Source organism: Lepidochelys kempii, chromosome 1 (assembly GCF_965140285.1).
Source record: "Lepidochelys kempii isolate rLepKem1 chromosome 1, rLepKem1.hap1, whole genome shotgun sequence".
In the NCBI taxonomy this organism is placed as follows: Eukaryota; Metazoa; Chordata; order Testudines; family Cheloniidae; genus Lepidochelys; species Lepidochelys kempii.
In genome coordinates this window covers 49,943,355-49,961,880 of record NC_136380.1, presented here as the reverse complement: position 1 = coordinate 49,961,880, position 18,526 = coordinate 49,943,355, and the positions used below count along the sequence as shown (strand labels likewise).

Genomic DNA, 18,526 nt, shown 5'->3' with positions numbered 1-18,526 from the left:
CACCTGTTAGATGTAAGTGGGTTGGCACAGGTGTTCATGAGGGTGTGGTTCAAAACGAGTGGGGTTGCATAGTTGTAAGTGGAGGTATAATTTAACTTGCAGATGAAGCTGTATGGCTGACAGGTGCGGGGGGTGGGGAAGGAGCATCTTTTACTGGCAGACTGAGCCCATTTGGTATAGAGGTCAGTGAGACACAATGAATACAAAACCCTATGGTACCATATTTACAAAGTCATTGTCAGGGTAGACCCATACTTTAATATCCGGGATTGTATCCATTTATTTCATTCCGTCTTAGTGCTGTTTAAGGACCCTATTCAACTAAGCATTTAAGCATATGTTTAACTCCCATTGACTCCAACAGGACTTAAACACATGCTTAAAGGTAAGCTTCCCAATACCACCCGCACAACATGTTTAAACCTTGCACAAATAATGTATTTGATTATTTTGCTTCTTTTTCCATTTGCAAAATGTTTATTCATTCAGAATTATTTGCTCTTCTTTTTCCTCAGCAAGTAATTCTTGGTCTGTAGATTGTTTGTGAATTCCATGTTTCAGAGTAGCAGCCTTGTCAGTCCGTATCTGCAAAAAGAAAAGGAGTACTTGTGGCACCTTAGAGACTAACAAATTTATTTGAGCATAAGCTTTCGTGAGCTACAGCTCACTTAATCGGATGCATGCAGTAGAAAATACAGTGGGGAGATTTTATATACACAGAGTACATGAAACAATGGGTGTTACCATACACACTGTAACGAGAGTGATCAGGTAAGGTGAGCTATTACCGGCAAGGGGGTGGGGGGGAATCAACCTTTTGTAGCGATAATCAAGGTGGGCCGTTTCCAGCAGTTGACAAAAACGTGTGAGAAACAGTAGAGGGGAGGGGGGGAAATAAACATGGGGAAATAGTTTTACTTTGTTTAATGACATATCCACTCCCAGTCTTTATTCAAGCCTAATGTAACGGTGTCCAGTTTGTAAATTAATTCCAATTCAGCAGTCTCTCGTTGGAGTCTGTTTTTGAAGTTTTTTGTTGAAGAATTGCCACTTTTAGGTCTGTAATCGAGTGACCAAAGAGATTGAAGTGTTCTCCGACTGGTTTTTGAATGTTGTTATTCTTGACGTCTGATTTGTGTCCATTTATTCTTTTATGTAGAGACTGTCCAGTTTGGCCAATGTACATGGCAGAGGGGCATTGCTGGCACACGATGGCATATATCGTATTGGTTGATGTGCAGGTGAACGAGCCTCTGATAGTGTGGCTGATGATGTGATTTGGTCCTATGATGGTGTCCCTTGAATAGATATGTGGACAAAGTTGGCAACGGGCTTTGTTGCAAGGATAGGGTCCTGGGTTAGTGTTTTTGTTGTGTCGTGTGTGGCTGCTGGTGAGTATTTGCTTCAGGTTGGAGGGCTGTCTGTAAGCAAGGACTGGCCTGTCTCCCAAGATCTGTGAGAGTGATGTGTCATCCTTCAGGATAGGTTGTAGATCCTTGATGATGCGTTGGAGAGGTTTTAGTTGGGGGCTGAAGATGATGGCTAGTGGCGTTCTGTTATTTTCTTTGTTGGGCCTGTCCTGTAGTAGGTAACTTCTGGGTACTCTTCTGGCTCTGTCAATCTGTTTCTTCTCTTCAGCAGGTGGGTATTGTAGTTGAATTCCATAGAATTCACAATTCACTCTCTATTTGTAGTCACCTAAGTCACCTGGTATTGTTTTGGTTTTCTGGTTGGATTACTTAGGCAACAAACATAAGAGCAATACAGACTTTGTACTAAATATTGTAGTGTAAATTTCAAGATTCACAGTTCACACTGTTGGTTAGTTGTTAGTCTATCTGAAGTTTGCTTTCTGCCAGTATTGGAGCTAACAGCTCATTTTTCACAAGCATTTACTACTAAAGCTGAGCACTTGAATGTTTGTGGAAAATGAATTTGCAAGAGTTGCAAAAACTTGTATTGGGATTTGCTTGTAAATCAAAACAAATATTAATGAATAGCTTTTGTACTATTCGTCACTTCTACTAAACCTCGCCCTGGAATAATCAAGTCTAGGAGACAGAGGTTATCTCTGTCTTCATGTTGTTAAATCCTGGACCTCTCTGATATTGTTAACGAGGGTGCCAATTAGGGACAAAGTGATGATGGGATTTATGATGTGAATCCTCATTCACTTCCAAGTGGGGCCTCCTTTGAGCCAGGGTGGCAGCGGAAAGGGCTGTATCCCATTTATAATCTATTGGAACTCTCTAATCCCTAAAATCACTAATGTTATTTTAAAAGGCTATTTCCATATCGTTCACGGGTTTCATGGCAAAAATTACTTCTCACCACATGATCTTTTGCTAGTAAGTGGCAGTAGGTTTATTTTAAAAACAGTATTATAGCAATATGAGCTTTAAAGGTTTTCAAACAAAATGTCCAGGGCTCCACGTATATCTACTTTGTCACATATCATTATCAGGGCCAGAGTGTTCAGCACTTAACAGGATCAGCCCAAAATGTCTAATTCAGTTGTTAGATTCTGATTCAGCAAAGCACTTAAACGCCTGTGTAACTTTACACTCTAGACTGCAGGGATTGCAGCTTCCAGCTCCCCTGGGAGTATGCAGGGACTAGCAAATCCACACCTCCATGCACCAGCCAGCAGACCTAACTGACGATGCTGGGGGTACTACAAGGACGTGTGGTTGTGAGACTGCATGGTTGGGAGTTGGCCAGTGTTCCCTCTGCATCCCCCCTTGCTATGGGCTATGGCTGTAAACCACAATGGGGCCCAGAGTGATTATCTTTATGCTTTTATGGCCTAGCAATATACTCATTTCTAGGTTTTGACATGTATGGGCTGGTAAGCTTGGTGCTTTTCATATCCCCTTATTGGTATAAGCTGAGTAACTTCTTTTGTTCTCTCGCGGGCCTTAGGGCATGTGACAGGGAGCCAATGAAATGAGTCAAATCAGGCAGTTGCAATTCTTCCCTCCCCCTGCCGCCTGCCTTCCCCCCCCCCCCCACCTGGTGAGCCTATAAACACATCACCCCGAGGCTGAGTCCTCATCTCATTTAAATTCCTTGCTTGCATTAGAGATCCTTTCTGTGGTGTGGCCAGGGCATTAATGTTCTTCTAATCAGGGCATATGTTTTATAGCAGTATTAGCTTTTAAACATGAGGTTCTTAGAATACAAATGGATAATCCTCTGATATTAGGACTGGAGGGGAGATGAGAAGTACTGTACGATTCAGAAGCCTCCTTGGTTGATTTGAGGTTACTTAATCGTGTCTATGAGCCTCATTTTCATGCAGAGAAAAGGCCTCGCATAGCAGTATTCATTTTACAAACTCACTATCAGACAGTTTACACCGCAGTTGCCTTGTCTCCAAAACACATCAATATTGTGCATTCCAGTTAGACCGCACTCTGGTGCAATGCTCTACTGAAGTGACTTCTTTACCTCTCAGCTGTGTTGAAATCCTTAATAAACTATTCCTCTCACCTCCTACCACCCCCAATAAAATTCAACTCACAGAAAAGCGGGAGGAACAGAACAGCCTTATGAAGAGGTTGGAAGCTGCAGTCTGGCAGAGTAAAAAGTTTCTGGCTGCTGCAGGGTTCCCACTGCTTTTTGCCATGTATAAACCAGCCTCCAGTCTGCATTAATCCTAGCTCAGCTCTCAAAGGAACTCTACTGTTCAAACAGTAAACATTAAGCAATGAATTGCTTCTGATTGTAAATGCAGTATTTACATGGTCAAGGTTTAAACAGGTAGCCACCTAGGTTATCAAAGTGGGAGCACTAGTCACAAACGCAGCTATGCTTTAGGGGTTCATTTATCTCCCACAAAAATGTGATCTGAATTTGAAAAAGGTTGCTGCTTGCTGGTGCTTCATAAACTAGGTTGTAGTTTTATTTTAAAAAAGAGATGCTTATAAGATGTGTACCAGGTACTAGATATGACCAAAATCTCTCAACTCAAATGTCCTACTACAAATAGAACTATACAAAAAGCAACAAACTAACAGAAAAAGTGTGCATGTCTTCAGTGACTTGAAAGTGGAGTTTTGGGGTTTCCAGCTTTTTATGATTTCATGTTAATAACATCTGTGCGGGTAATTTGACAAGGAAACAATGAGGTTCTCATGGTATTAGTGCTTTAAAATTAAGAGAAATCATAGTTACGATTTAATTTTAGATGTGACATAACATCTCAATGTAAGTAATAATTGAGGGGGAAAGACGTTGCAGCAGTAAGATCACATGGTTATTCATTTGTTGTACAAGAACCATAAATTCCATGCTAAAAAAACTTCTCCCACCTAGGGCACCATACTCCTCTCTCACACTGAAAAGACTGGGAATACTATAATTGTGCCTCACGTTAAGCACCAGCATTCTAAGGCCAGCCCAAGCTACAGGACAGGAACGGATTTATAATCTTACACTAACTGTATGCTCAGAAAGTCTGATTGTAAGTGGAGACTTCAATCAAATATAATTTAGAGTTTCTACAGTATATTGTGTGATGTGCTCTTCACTCCATTACAGAATCCTGTGCTGAACAAAGTGGAGGCAGATTTCCAGTGCTGGTGATGACTGCTCTTTAGTTATGCATTCACACATGCAAAGAACACCCATCTTTCAGTATGGGGCAAACCATAATGTGGCTTTGTCAGATTCATTAATGCTTAGATACTGTGATGATAAGCACATTAGAAACACCATGCTGTCCTTAAATAAATGTTTAAGCCAGCCTCCCGCATGATTTTCTAAAAAACTACAGCATTGCCAAACCCAAGTGTTCATCCTGGGCGATGTAGTCCAGCTGTGGCACTCATCACATAAGGAGAACTGAGACATGAGGCAACCGAATGACAATTCCCACAAGGCAGTGTCATGGCATTTCCAAATTGAAATATTTCAGGTTTTGGCTGAAATTTTTCAGTTTTGCATTTTCAGTTTTCCTATGAAAAAATCCCCATTGTATATATGGGAAAACTGAGACAAAGCGAGCTCAGCAACCCATCCTATGACCCAGTGGCAGAGCTGGGAACAGAACAGAGGTCAGGTCTGGTTCCCCAGCCCCTGGATCATGCTGCCTTCCAAAAATCTGTTTTATACCTGTGCAGAAGTTCTGTAGGTTACTATGCAACCTTTGTATAGTACAGCAGGAAGTTTTCAACTTGTGACCAAATGTCCAATCTCATTAAACTGTGTATTTAAGAATCAGTCTACAGAATTTCCTTTGGGGTGTTAATTAACGTTGAAATATAATTGTTAGTATGTAGTAGCTTTCACTTAGAGGATCTGTGGTTCAGGGTGCTCTTTGTACTTATTCAAAAATAAACACATGAGCTGATAGTTACATTAAATGGCACACAGTTAGAACAAGCTTTGCTCTTCTAGTGCTCATAAATGGAAATATGGCAGCTCTAAACAGAACACTGGAGGGGCAACTAACTCTGATTTCTTTTTCTTCTTTAATTGGACCACTGTGTAAGGACTGGATTGTAACCATACAATGTAGTCTGAGTAGGGTTGCCAGACATCTGTTTTTTTTACCAGAACACCCAGTCAAAAAGGGACCCTGGCAGCTCTGGTCAGCACCACCGACCAGGCTGTTAAAAGTCCGGTCGGTGGCGCAGTGGGGGCTAAGGCAGGCTCCCTGCCTGCCCTAGCTCTGGGCAGCTCCTGGAAGTAGCTGCCAGGTCCTTGTGCCCCTAGGTGCATGGGTGGCCAGGGAGGCTCTAGGCTGCCCCCACCCCAAGTGCCAGTTCCGCAGCTCCCATTGGCCTGGAACTGCAACCAATGGGAGCTGCGGGGGCAGAGCCTGTGGGTACAAGGGCAGTGCATGGACACCCATGTGCCTAGGTGCTGCAGGGACCTGGCTGCTGCTTTCTAGGAGCCATGGTACGCACTGCCAGGACCCTACACCCCGCATCCGACCTCCCTTGCCCTGATCCTGAGCCCCCTTCAACACCTGAGACCCCTCATCCCTGGCCCCACCCCAGAGCCCACACCCCCGGCCCAGAGCCCTTTTCCACACCCTGAACCCCTCACTTTTGGCCCCACCTAGAGCCTGCACCCCCAGTCCAGAGCCCATACCCTCCCACACCCAACCCCCAGCCCCAGCGAGTGAGGGTGGGGGAGAATGAGTGATGGAGGGAGCGGGGCCTTGGAGAAGAGGCAGGGGCTCTGGGAAGGGAACGGGGCAGAGGTGTTTGGTTTTGTGCTATTAAAAAGTTGGCAACCCTAGGTGGGAAGTGGCAGCTGCTCTCCCTACCATCCGAGTTCTAGTGCTGTGGGTAGCCTACAGGGAAGGACGAGGCTTGTTATATCTCCTTACTCCCCTGTGTAGGTGTGCAGCTGGGCTCATCATCACAGAGTCCTAAGTGAGGTTGTTTCCTAGTTGTTACACACTGACATAGGGCCGAACTGTTGCGGGGGTTTTTTATGGTTTAAATTTTTTGTTAAACTGTTTTTTTGTCCTTGGAAAATTAATGAGAAATGAGCTATAATCACACTGATGGAAAAAGTTTCTTGACATTTTAATGAAAACTGAAAATCCCTATGGGATTTGAACTGCATGTTTTGAAATATAATATATAGCGATTTTATCCAGTAGGCTTCATAAGGCTCTGTGATTAGCATCTGTGAAGTTGCATAAGTAATCTGTGGCTAAAAGAAAACTCATATTTTTTTTAATAAATGTAACATAAACATACTGAGAATAAAAAGGGAAAACAAATACAGACTAGACTATAGAGCAGGGATGGACTAATCAAACAATAACTCTTCCAACTAGCAGTGATATCACTTTGGGTAAATAGCATGAATATTGCTGACATTCAGGAGTATTCAGAACACATATTATCCAGGGTTTCTGGGATCATAACTCTACCTAGCTAGGGAAACTGGCTGAGTTAAAGGAGAGCTAAGCATTGCTGTCTCACCCAGCTGCAGCTGAGCCCTTCTTGCTCTTCTGAACTCCACACGACAAGGAAAAGTGGTTCCCCTTCTCTGGATGTGAAAGAGTAAAATATACCCAGGCCTATTCCCCAGTGTTATTTTTTTTTCTAATTGAATGTCAAGTCTTTTCTGTGACTCTCCAAAGGTTCCTCGGTCCTTCATGAAAACAGAGAAGGAATGCAGCAAATATTGGACTGTACAGACCGCTCCAGGTATTGGTTATGGTCTTGGGGTCTTTCACTTCTAAGACACTGGTTTGAATGTCCGTAGTGTTCCCAGCACCAGGCAATCCAAGGACCCAGCTGCTCAAACTCCTATCCCTGCATGGTAACCCTAAGTCAACCATTAATAAAATACAAAATATCAATAAATTATAACATGCCAAAAACTCTCCTAGAATCTATTGTACAGGATGAGAATTAGTGAATAATTTGCGGTGACATTCATTCAGTGGCAACACATGCTACCTCTTCCCCAAAAATCTCAGTAATTATTATGGGGGAGTAGCTATATAGGGGTTGAGGCGATAGAATCCACAGTTGCTGGAATGAGAGCTAACCTCCTTGTGCCCCTCATACTTGGAGGGTCTTAACCACTAGGAATATGTAAGTGCAGATACAGCCTCCATAGTGGCCTATTTAAAACTGGTACAGAATCAACTGTGTGATGTGCAGGTAATCCAGAGCCCACCTGCATGCCTGACATCAGAGATGCCTTCACTTCATGCTGTGTAAATATAATAGTTCTACAGCATCTGGGGCTTTCCACAGCCCTCCTGCTGTTAGGTGAATTGCAAATAAACAAATTTAGAGGGATGGACAAAATGAGCTGTTTATAGGCCTTTTCCTTTCTAATTTCTGTGATTCAATGAAATTGCTTTCCAATTCTGTGAAGCTGCTCCCTATGCATTAGCAGTGCACATGCTGGAAACTGTCATGATCACAAAAATTCATGTTAATGATTCTCCTCCTTTAGACATGAGCTATCCCTTATGGTAGGTAGTGAACCAAATCATTGATATTTACAGACATTATAAAAAATTAACTGACACACAGGCTAACCCATTCCATACACCACATGGCATATCATTTTTTGAATTACTCAGACTTGTTATCCAGATGCTAACAACAAATGGCAGCAGTCTGCTTCCATGTGATTAAACACAGAGGGAATGTGATGCTTTGCAAAAGCAAATGGCTGGTTTTTAAGAATATCTAAAAAACAATGTGCCCATGTGTGTATCAAACAAAAAAATACTTGTTTGGGGAACCAATAGGATGAAACATTTTTCCTCATTTGGTAGCTACTTCTCAGTAACATTAATTTTAGGGATTATTTCATTTCTGTTAACTTCTGCTATGTGAATGCTGCTAAATGATGTTTTCATTGGAAGGATTTCATTTGCTCTGGTGCTGGTTGTACTAGGTGGTTGTTTGGATTAGACAGCCCATCCTTAAACTTCTTTTTTTTAGGGAAACTGTGTGGTATGATGTTAAGAAAATTAGCATGTGCATCTTCTGAAGAAATGAGTAGGCAGCTTTGTGGCAGAGAGTGGAGGAGGATGCAGTTTTCCACAGCTTTGCATGCTAAGGAATTTTGCAGCTAAAATAGGTATTCCTAGATGGTGTGTTTTGTTTTTTCAAACTCTCCTATCACAGCTCTTCAATGCTTAGTCAGCTCAGAAGCATGCCATTTGTATTTGCCTTCAGCTTGTGTGGGATTGGAAATGCCTGAACAGACTTCACTTTCCTCTGTAAGGCAGACTTTGTACTTCCACAGTCTTTACTTTGGCTGATTGGCCCTTTTAGATCATGTGAGGGGAGCTGGAATCCACAGTTATAGCTTTTGCCACTCCTTTTTCTTTTTAAAGCACTTGCTCTTTCCAGCTTCCTTGGGCTTATTGCCTCTCTTTTTTTCATTTCACTAATTAGAATCTGGAATAACCATACAGGGGACCAAAGCAGTGATTTTTAAAGGGGCAGAGATGTTTAGGCAGGTGTCCAGAACTTCAGGCTCAGGCTGTTACTATTTGAATTCCATGTCACCTGAGGGCCAAGAGATGTACTTACGATTTGATCAGACTACGAGACGCTCTCCATACAGGATGAGTAGGATTCTTGCACGCCGTCAGCTACTAACTAAAATTCAGCAAGGTGAGTTACTGAATCTAACTGGCTTCTAACTGTTAATATAATGTCCGCAGGTCAGCTTCTGCATCCTAAAACTTTAGTTAATATTTGAAACTTCAGTGTTTACCTTTCTGTACTCTGAACTGAGTCTAACAGACTCAATTTAAACTAGTCAGTGACAGCATTCTACTGCTAGGTAATTTTTTTTTATATTCACAGACCAGGAACATAAAGATTCACAGCAGTGTGTGATCAGTGACTTAACTATATTGCCTTTTAATCATAAACTACTATGTAACTTAAATGTGGGCAAGGGACTGAAATTCCTCTTGTCTAATTGCTTGAATGTCATGACACCAGGCTGTGTATAATTCTACTACATGTAAAACCTATACATGTAAAACATATTATGTATTGTACAAATGATCAATTTTACAAAACTGCTTAAGACTGCAAGAGGGTTAGAAAAGGGCTGCTCTGATGAGACTCTTCAGAAAAACTCATGTGTGATTGTCAAAGAATTATAGAACTTCTGTCACATGTATTTGAAGATAATTGCTGGCTTGTCTTTTTGTCACTGTTTATATCTATATCTATCTATCTATCTATCTATATCTATTTATCCAGCAGCCACTACACTTTCCTTAGAATGTACAGTGTTAGGGCTAAATATATACATAGCCTCAAAACAAAGCCTTTGGCCTGTGTGCATTTTAAAAGAAATCATCTTCCAAAGCTCCCTAGAACAAATGAGAAAAACATGACTTAAAAGCCACCTGGGTTAATTTTTCTAGGTTAAACTGAAGCTTTTCATTATATAAAAATACATTATATATATATATATAATATTATATTATATATATATTTAAATAAATATATAATATATTAATATAAATATAACTGAAGCTTTTCATTTTCCAAATCAGATATAGACCTACAGTCATATAGAAAGAGAATGCTATGTATTTTTCACCTGGGTGAAAAAATCTGGAAGATGCATAAAAAAATGTTAATTCCTGTCTAGTTCCTGCTAGCTTACACCCAAGGTATTGCATTCCCTTAACTAAAAACAGACAGAGTATTGTTAGCTACCCTATATTACTCTAACATTACTTACTCTCAATCCCCAGAATATAATGTAGAAGTTAATGTGAGTCTCTGCATATGAGCAGTTAAAACGGAGTGGCCAATTTAATTTGTCGCTTTCAAATGTTTTCTGTGTCAGTGGCTGTGGAGCTCTGGAAAAAGGTCAAGGATGCAATTATGAAAACCTTATTGTATTTATGAAGGAACAATACATATTTCATTGCCCAGCATTTGATGAAAGAGATTGTTTCTGTGGCAATTAGGAAAACTCAGTTGTTTGCAACAGAGTTTCAGGACCTGGTGATGTTTGAAGGATATTGGCTCTAACTGAAGCTCTGATATCAGGAAGGATATTATGTCATTCCATATACCCTCAGTCTTAATTGAATGCAAAGAAAAGACAATTTTTCTCCCTTTGGGTTTATTTGAGAATACATGTGGCACAGTATTAGACCCAGCTTAATTTTCAGGAAGGGGCTACAGCATAGGTGCTGGTATTAGGGGAGCTGGGGATCCTCCCGCACCCCTGACTTGAAGTGGTTTGCATCATATACAAGGTTTACAGTTTGGTTCAGTTGCTCTCAGCACCCCCGCTATACAAATTGTTCCAGCACCTCTGAGCTACAGACAAAATTATTTAACAAGACACCCTTATCTGTCTTTCTGACTGTATGACTTTCCTCCTCTAAACCTATATATGTGCCTAGAGTGTGTGCCGAGATAGCAATGTGTGCGTAATGAATACATATAATAATGGTCTACGTTTTCAAAAGTAACACGTGATTTTGGGTGCCTTCGTTTTTGGGTAGCCAACACGGGACACTTAACTAGGGACCTGATTTGTAGGAAGTGCTGAGCACCCACCCTCTGAAATGAGGTCCCTTTTAAAGAGTCTCCAGTTGGCCACCCAAAAATGGAGGCACCCCAAATCACTCCTCACTTTTGAAAATTTAGGCCATACATATCTATCTAGATAGATTTCAGAGTGGTAGCCATGTTAGTCTGTATCAGCAGAAACAACAAGGAGTACTTGTGGCACCTTAGAGACTAACAAATTGATTTGAGCAAAGCTTTCATGGTCTAAAGCCCACTTCATCAGATGCATGCAGTGGAAAATACAGTAGGAAGATATATACAGGTGAGTCACATCATACGCGCATTTAACTTACGCGAATTCAACTACACGCGCTCGGGAAAAAAAAAGAACAAGATACCTATAAATAGTGCAGGCAATTCCACCCACCGTTCCACTCAATGAGCGTATGCCTCAGAGTGAGCGTGAGATGGGAGACATGAATCTGCTGTGCCTCTCATAGTGTGAGCATCTTGCCACGCTGAGTGTGATTCTAGTGTTTAAAGATACGCATTTTTTGTACAACATGGACCTTAAATGCAAGCCAACTACTTCATCTGGTGCTCAACCAAAGAAACAACTATCTGTTCCAATGCTGGAGGAAAAACTGGCTGTGTTGGATTTATTGAGAGACGGAATGTCGGTCTCCAGTGTGGCGTGTAAATATGGCTGCAACGAATCTAGCTGCTGTGCCATCAAGATTTGAAAGAGAGAAAATTTGTCAAGCCATGGCATCAAGTGCTCCAATAACTGCTAAGGTGATGAGCCAGGTGTGTGATAAGACTTTAGTGAAGACTGAAAAGGCATTGAACTTATGGCTGGGAGACATGAACCATAAATGTGTGCCTATCGATGGCAACACATTGCGAGAAAAGGCTCTTAGCCTCTATGCACTGTTCAAACCTCCTGCCGAAGAGGGACAGCCTTCTGATAAGAAGGAATTCAAAGCCAGCCAAGGTTGGCTTAACAGTTTTAGGAACTGCTTCAACCTCAAAAACGTGCAGACTATATTGGTGAAGCTGCATCTGGCAATGAAGAATGATTTAATTTCTGAATACAATCCCTCTATGGAACGAAGCCTCAAAATCATAGGTAGTATTACGGACGATTTGAGACCGTATCAAGAAATGTTTGAGCAGCTCAAGAGACAACAGCAACAGTTGCAGATCACCATGTTTTTCAAGGAAAAGGAACCAGCAGCAGATGAACCTATGCAATCAACTTCTGGAGCTGAACCAGAGCCAACCACTTCGTCTACGACTCGCTCTCCGTCACCCAGGCTCTCTGTCACCTCCGTCTCCTGGATCGATGACCCCGTAATTACCCTCCTGTAATTACCCCTGTAATTAAAAATACAGTACTGTAAAATTATATTTTCCATATGTACTCTTTATTATATACTTACATTACTGTATACATTTATACATATTACTGTACAGGGTTGTATACACAAAACCATGTACAGTATACTGTACTTTATGGGCGATTTAAGGGATTTTCAAGGGTAGTTTTGACTATTCGCAATTTTAGCCTTACGCGCTGACTTTAGAACCTAACCCCTACGTAAGATGCAACTCCACTGTATATATACAGATAACATGAAAAAATGGGGGTTGCCATGCCAACTCTTAACGAGACCAATCGATTAAAGTGGGCTATTATCAGCAGGAGAAAAAAAACCTTTTGTAGTGATAATCAGGATGGCCCATTCCAAACAGTTGACAAGAAGGTGTGAGTAACAATAGGGGGAAAATTAGCATGGGGAAATGGTTTTTAGTTAGTGTAATGACTCATCCACTCCCAGTCTTTATTCAAGCCTAATTTAATGGTGTCCAGTTTGCAGATTAATTCCAGTTCTGCCGTTTCTCGTTGGAATCTGTTTTTGAAGGGTTTTTTTTGTTGAATAATTGCGACTTTTAGGTCTGTAATTGAGTGTCCAGGGAGGTTGAAGTGTTCTCCAACTGGTTTTTCAATGTTAAAATTCTTGACGTCTGACTAGTGTCCATTTATTCTTTTGCATAGAGACTGTCCGGTTTGGCCAATGTACATGGCAGAGGGGCATTGCTGGCACATGATGGCATATATCACATTGGTAGATGTTTAGGTGAATGAGCCTCTGATTGTGTGGCTGATGATGTGATTAGGTCCTATGATGGTGTCCCTTGAATAGATATGTGGACAGAGTTGGCAACGGGCTTTGTTGCAAGGATAGGTTCCTGGGTTAGTGTTTTTGTTATGTGGTGTGTGGTTGCTGGTGAGTATTTGCTTCAGGTTGGGGGGCTGTCTGTAAGCGAGGACTGGCCTACTTCCCAAGATCTGTGAAAGTGAGGGATCTTTCTTCAGGATAGGTTATAGATCTTTGATGATGCGCTGGAGAGGTTTTAGTTGGGGGCTGAAGGTGACGGCTAGTGGCATTCTGTTACTTTTTTTTTTGGGCCTGTCCTGTAGTAGGTGACTTCTGGGTACTCTTCTGGCTCTGTCAATCTGTTTCTTCACTTCAGCAGGTGGGTACTGTAGTTGTAAGAATGCTTGATAGAGATCTTATAGGTGTTTGTCTCTGTCTGAGGTATTGGAGCAAATGTGGTTGTATCTTAGAGCTTGGCTGTAGACAATGGATCGTGTGGTGTGGTTTGGATGGAAGCTGGAGGCATGTAGGTTAGTATAGCTGTCAGAAGGTTTCTGGTATAAGGTGGTGTTTGTGACCATCACTAATTAGCACTGTAGTGTGCAGGAAGTGGATCTCTTGTGTGGACTGGTACAGGCTGAGGTTGATGGTGGGATGGAAATTGTTGAAATCATGGAATTCCTCAAGGGCTTCTTTTCCATGGGTGCAGATGATGAAGATGTCATCAATGTAGCACAAGTAGAGTAAGGGCATTAGGGGACGAGAGCTGAGGAAGCCATAAAAATGTTGGCATACTGTGGGGCCATGCAGGTACCCATAGCAGTGCTGCTGACTTGAAGGTATACATTGTCCCCAAACGTGAAATAGTTGTGCGTGAGGACAAAGTCACACAAAGTTCAGTCACCAGGTTTGCCGTGACATTATCGGGGATACTGGTACTGGCTTGTAGTCCATCTTTGTGTGGAATGTTGGTGTAGAGGGTTTCTACATCCATAGTGGCCAGGATGGTGTTTTCTGGAAGATCACCACTGGATTGTAGTTTCCTCAGGAAGTCAGTGGTGTCTCGAAGATAGCTAGGAGTGCTGGTAGCATAGGGCCTGAGGAGAGAGCCTACATAGCCTGACAATCCTGCTGTCAGGGTGCCAATGCGTGAGATAATGGGGAGTCCAGGATTTCCAGGTTTATGGATCTTGGGTAGCAGATAGAATACCCCTGGTCGAGGTTCTAGGGGTGTGTCTGTGCAGATTTGTTCTTGTGCTTCTTTCAGGGAGTTTCTTGAGCAGATGGTATAGTTTCTTTTGATAACCCTCAGTGGGATCAGAGGGTAATGGCCTGTAGAATGTGGTGTTAGAGAGCTGCCTAGCAGCCTCTCATTCATATTCCAACCTATTCATGATGAGGACAGCACCTCCTTTGTCAGCCTTTTTGATTATGATGTCAGAGTTGTTCCTGAGGCTGTGGATGGCATTGTGTTCTGCACAAAGATAGAGAGGCAGCATATCCAGTTGTTTAAATCATGGGTTGAGACTTGAATTCTAATCCTGTATCTACAATTTACTCACTGGGTGGCACTGGACAATTCATTAACCACTCTGCCTCATTTTTGCCGTCTATAAAATGGGGATAACATTTAACTACTTATCTTCACAGCGAGCTTTGAGAATTCATTTTTGTACCATGTTTTGATGTTAAATGTTACAATTAATTGCTAATTTATACATATATTTTTAGAGAGTCAGATCTACATATTGGATTACTAGGAATTTATTACTTCTCACCTCCAATCTTTTATGTATAGGATTCAGGGTATATATTCTTTTGGTTGGATAAGTAATTAGCAATAATGAATTTATATGCACATGTAGAGATGAGAATAGGCTGGTATGTGTACGCCAGGCTATATGCATGCAAATACCTATCCTCATAGTCCCTAAAAATCATTTTGACTCTATGGTTTCAATTATTAGGAGCATATTTACATGTCTGGAGGTATCTTGAGACGTATGCTTCTATTGGCCAGACATGTCGCTATAGCTGGCCTGCAGTTTGGATAGTCAGCTTGGCTATTCACCCTGTAGAGAATCCAAGAAACCTAGAAGAGTGAGAGGTTAACCACTTATGTTCTTACCGCAAGTGCCTTCTCTTCAGTTCAGTTCCTCCTACAAACTCACTTCTTCTGCAGTGCCCTCAAGAAGTGAGCCAATCATATCAGTACAAATCATTTTATTAATAATGTGAACAAAAACAAGTCTAGCTATTACACTTCTCACTCTTCTAGGTTTCCTGTCTACATTCTATGTGTCACACGGGTAGCCATGTTAGTCTGTATCCACAAAAACAACAAGAAGTCCGGTGGCACCTTAAAGACTAACAGATTTATTTGGGCCTAAGCTTTCATGGGTAAAAAATCCACTTCTTCAGATGCATGGAGTGAAAATTACAGATACAGGCATAAATATATATATTTGCACATGAAGAGAAGGCAGTTACCTCACAAGTGGAGAACCAGTGTTGAAGGCCAATTTAGTCAGGGTGGATGTAGTCCACTCCCAACTGATGAGGAGGTGTCAATACCAAGAGAGGAAAAATTGCTTTTGTAGTGAGCCAGCCACTCCCAGTCCCTATTCAAGCCCAAATTGATGGTGTTAAATTTGCAAATGAATTGTAGCTCAGCGGTTTCTCTTTGAAGTCTGTTTTGTGAAGCTTTTTTTGTTGAAGTACAGCTACTTTTAAAATCTGTTATTGAGTGTCCAGGGAGACTGAAGTGTTCTCCTACTGGCTTTTGTATGTTACCATTCATGATGTCTGATTTGTGTCAATTTATCCTTTTACATAGAGACTGTCTGGTTTGGCCAATGTATATGGCAGAGGGGCATTGCTGGCACACGATGGCATATATCACTTTGGTAGATGTGCAAGTGAATGAGCCTCTGATGGTGTGGCTCGGTCCTTTTCTAGTGACACCATCATAGGACCCAACTAGCCATACTTCAACCAAAAAACCTGAGGATGAGATTCACTGCTGTGTGGAGGTCCTGCGCAAGGACTGTGCCCCATTTAAGTCCTATTTTGAGGTCTTTTGCTGTAGGATTTTACCCGATTGATGATGATTAAATAATGAAGTTCCACAAGACAGTTTAACAAGAGAGTATCTGAAAGCAGATCAGGAGATGATGATGCAAAATGGAAGTCATAGGTTGCTTACTGTGGCCCCCGGTTCAGCAAAGCACTTAAACACATGCTTTACTGCCATTGATTTCAGACTTTTTGCTCATGTGCTTTGCTGAATAAAGATGGACTTAAACATGGGTGTAAGTAGTATGCTGCACTGGGGCCTGTTTGAGAATATACCCTCTACTTCTTGCTCATGTATCTTCCAGTTCTTGGATGATAAACAAGGCTTGACCTTGCATTAGTAACCACTGAGCATTTTAGATCTAGGATGTTTCTTAAGGTCAGTTTTTCCAATAGTCCAAGAAATTATTTATAGAGCAGTATAGGGAGCACTCAGAGCTCTCATTACAGGATATGAACCTAAGCACTAATGTAGTGTAGTAATAATAATAATAATTTCAGATACTTGATCCGTCGCTCATTAATAACATGCACTTTTGCAAATGATGCTGAATTACTGCTTGGAGAAGTCCACATTAGGTTACTACATCCTTGCTGCCATGGCATTGTGTGGTGCAGTTTTTCTTCACCTTTTAAAGATATTTCTTGTGCAGAAGCATTTCTTTGTATTTTCTTTAAGGTGTTAGTTTAAAGTAAACAATATGGTTTATTCCAAGAATTAACCCACTTAGTAATTCTACCACCAGGGAAATCAAACAAACTGGACTGTCATTTAAATTAGATTATACTTTACAAGTCCCAGATATCTGGTTTGTTTTCAGCACCAACTCCTTGAGACAGACTGTGGCGGTGGCCTGAGAGTGTGAGTAGTGATGAGCTGCCTGATATTAAGTCGGCTTTTTCAAAGTGTAATCTTTAGATGATTTATTTTCCCATATAACTCTGTTACTTTCCATGCTGCAGGGGAAGCATGCTTTGGCATAAATCAACAGGGTATAGCATGTTTGGTCTGGAATATTTATTCAAACTGACTGTGCCATAATTGTGTGAGAATTCATTAATGATTACTCATGTTCTCTTTAAAGTAAATAAGGTGGTGGCTGTCAGTAACTCAAATGAGGAGAGTCAGAAAATTGTCATGATTTCAGAGCCTTTCACTAAAGCCACTGCACAATGGAAAGTAAAAAACAGAATGATCTGTCAAACAGAATGAGTAAAATTAAGGTCACACACTGGAAATATGAAGTCAAAAGTATTGAATGCCCAGAGATAATATAGGTAGAGTTAGAAATTTAGGGCTAAATTCTGCCCTCAAGCAGCCATGCACCCCTGTCAGTGAAATCTGTCCACGTGTATCTGCAGATTGAATCTGGACCTTGGACTACACATTTAGTGCAATAAAAGAGTAATAATACTTTTACCTACAATAAGTAATACCTTACTTCATGAGTAGTTCTAATGGTTTCAATGACCTGGGGTAGCATAAGAAAATCCTTCATAAGAGTGATCTCATACTGTACATTTTGAAAGCAACATTGCAGTGCAACACGCTGCAGATGATTATAAAATGTCAGACACTGTAAGGCTTGGTATGAAACTTTAACAAATTGTCAGTGTCATGTAAATACACTTGTGTTTGCCTGCTTTGTGGGGACAGGAGTAACATTAACGACTCCAGGTTTCCGGTCTGAAATCTTGTCGTTCTAGGTAAGGTTAACACAATGTTTTGCTCTTCTCAAGCTCCTCCCTGTACTCTGTGGCTACACTTCCTTTTTGTGGCATTGGTATTGTTGACACATGGGGAAGGATTCATTATCTTGAACTGCCACAAGCAAATTATAATACAGTATTATAATTCATCAAAAAAACTATGCTAAAAGAATGTTAAGGTTGCAAAGTCAAGCGCTTAAAAATTAGGAAATGCCAGAATTAAGGTTGCCTGTGCAGCCTTGATTCAGCCCCCTATGCTGTGTTTGTATTCACTTCAGAGTTTGGATAGTGTGCATAAAATAAGGCCTCAGGTCACACACGGAATATAAACAGAAATATTGAATAACTGAACGAAGCTGTGATCCTGTGGAAAAAATACATTATCATGTAACAAAAGACTGTATTATAATCCATATGTACAAGGGAGCCAAATTAAGGCTTTACAGGCAACCTTAATTCTAACATTTCTTAACTTTGCACCTTAGCAATTTTTTAACTTAGTTGTTTCAGTGTCATTTCCTTTTTCTTTTTTTTTTTTTTTTTAATTGAAAACAGAAAATCCATCATGTGGAGCCATATTTACCC

General features: G+C 41.1%; 1 protein-coding gene across 8 annotated transcripts in view; it reads left to right on the top strand.

The window, feature by feature from the left end:
* The window catches only part of STARD13 (StAR related lipid transfer domain containing 13), a 491,362-nt gene that overhangs the window by 311,914 nt on the left and 160,922 nt on the right, over positions 1-18,526 (top strand). The window contains exon 1 of one of the 8 annotated variants that reach the window (XM_073341712.2): positions 8,681-9,116. The exons of the other annotated variants lie outside the window; for them this stretch is intronic. Within the exon in view, the coding sequence (XP_073197813.1) occupies positions 8,948-9,116 (169 nt within the window). The 5' untranslated portion in view covers positions 8,681-8,947. Of the gene's footprint in view, positions 1-8,680; positions 9,117-18,526 lie in introns of those variants that run through there. 8 annotated transcript variants of the gene reach the window in all.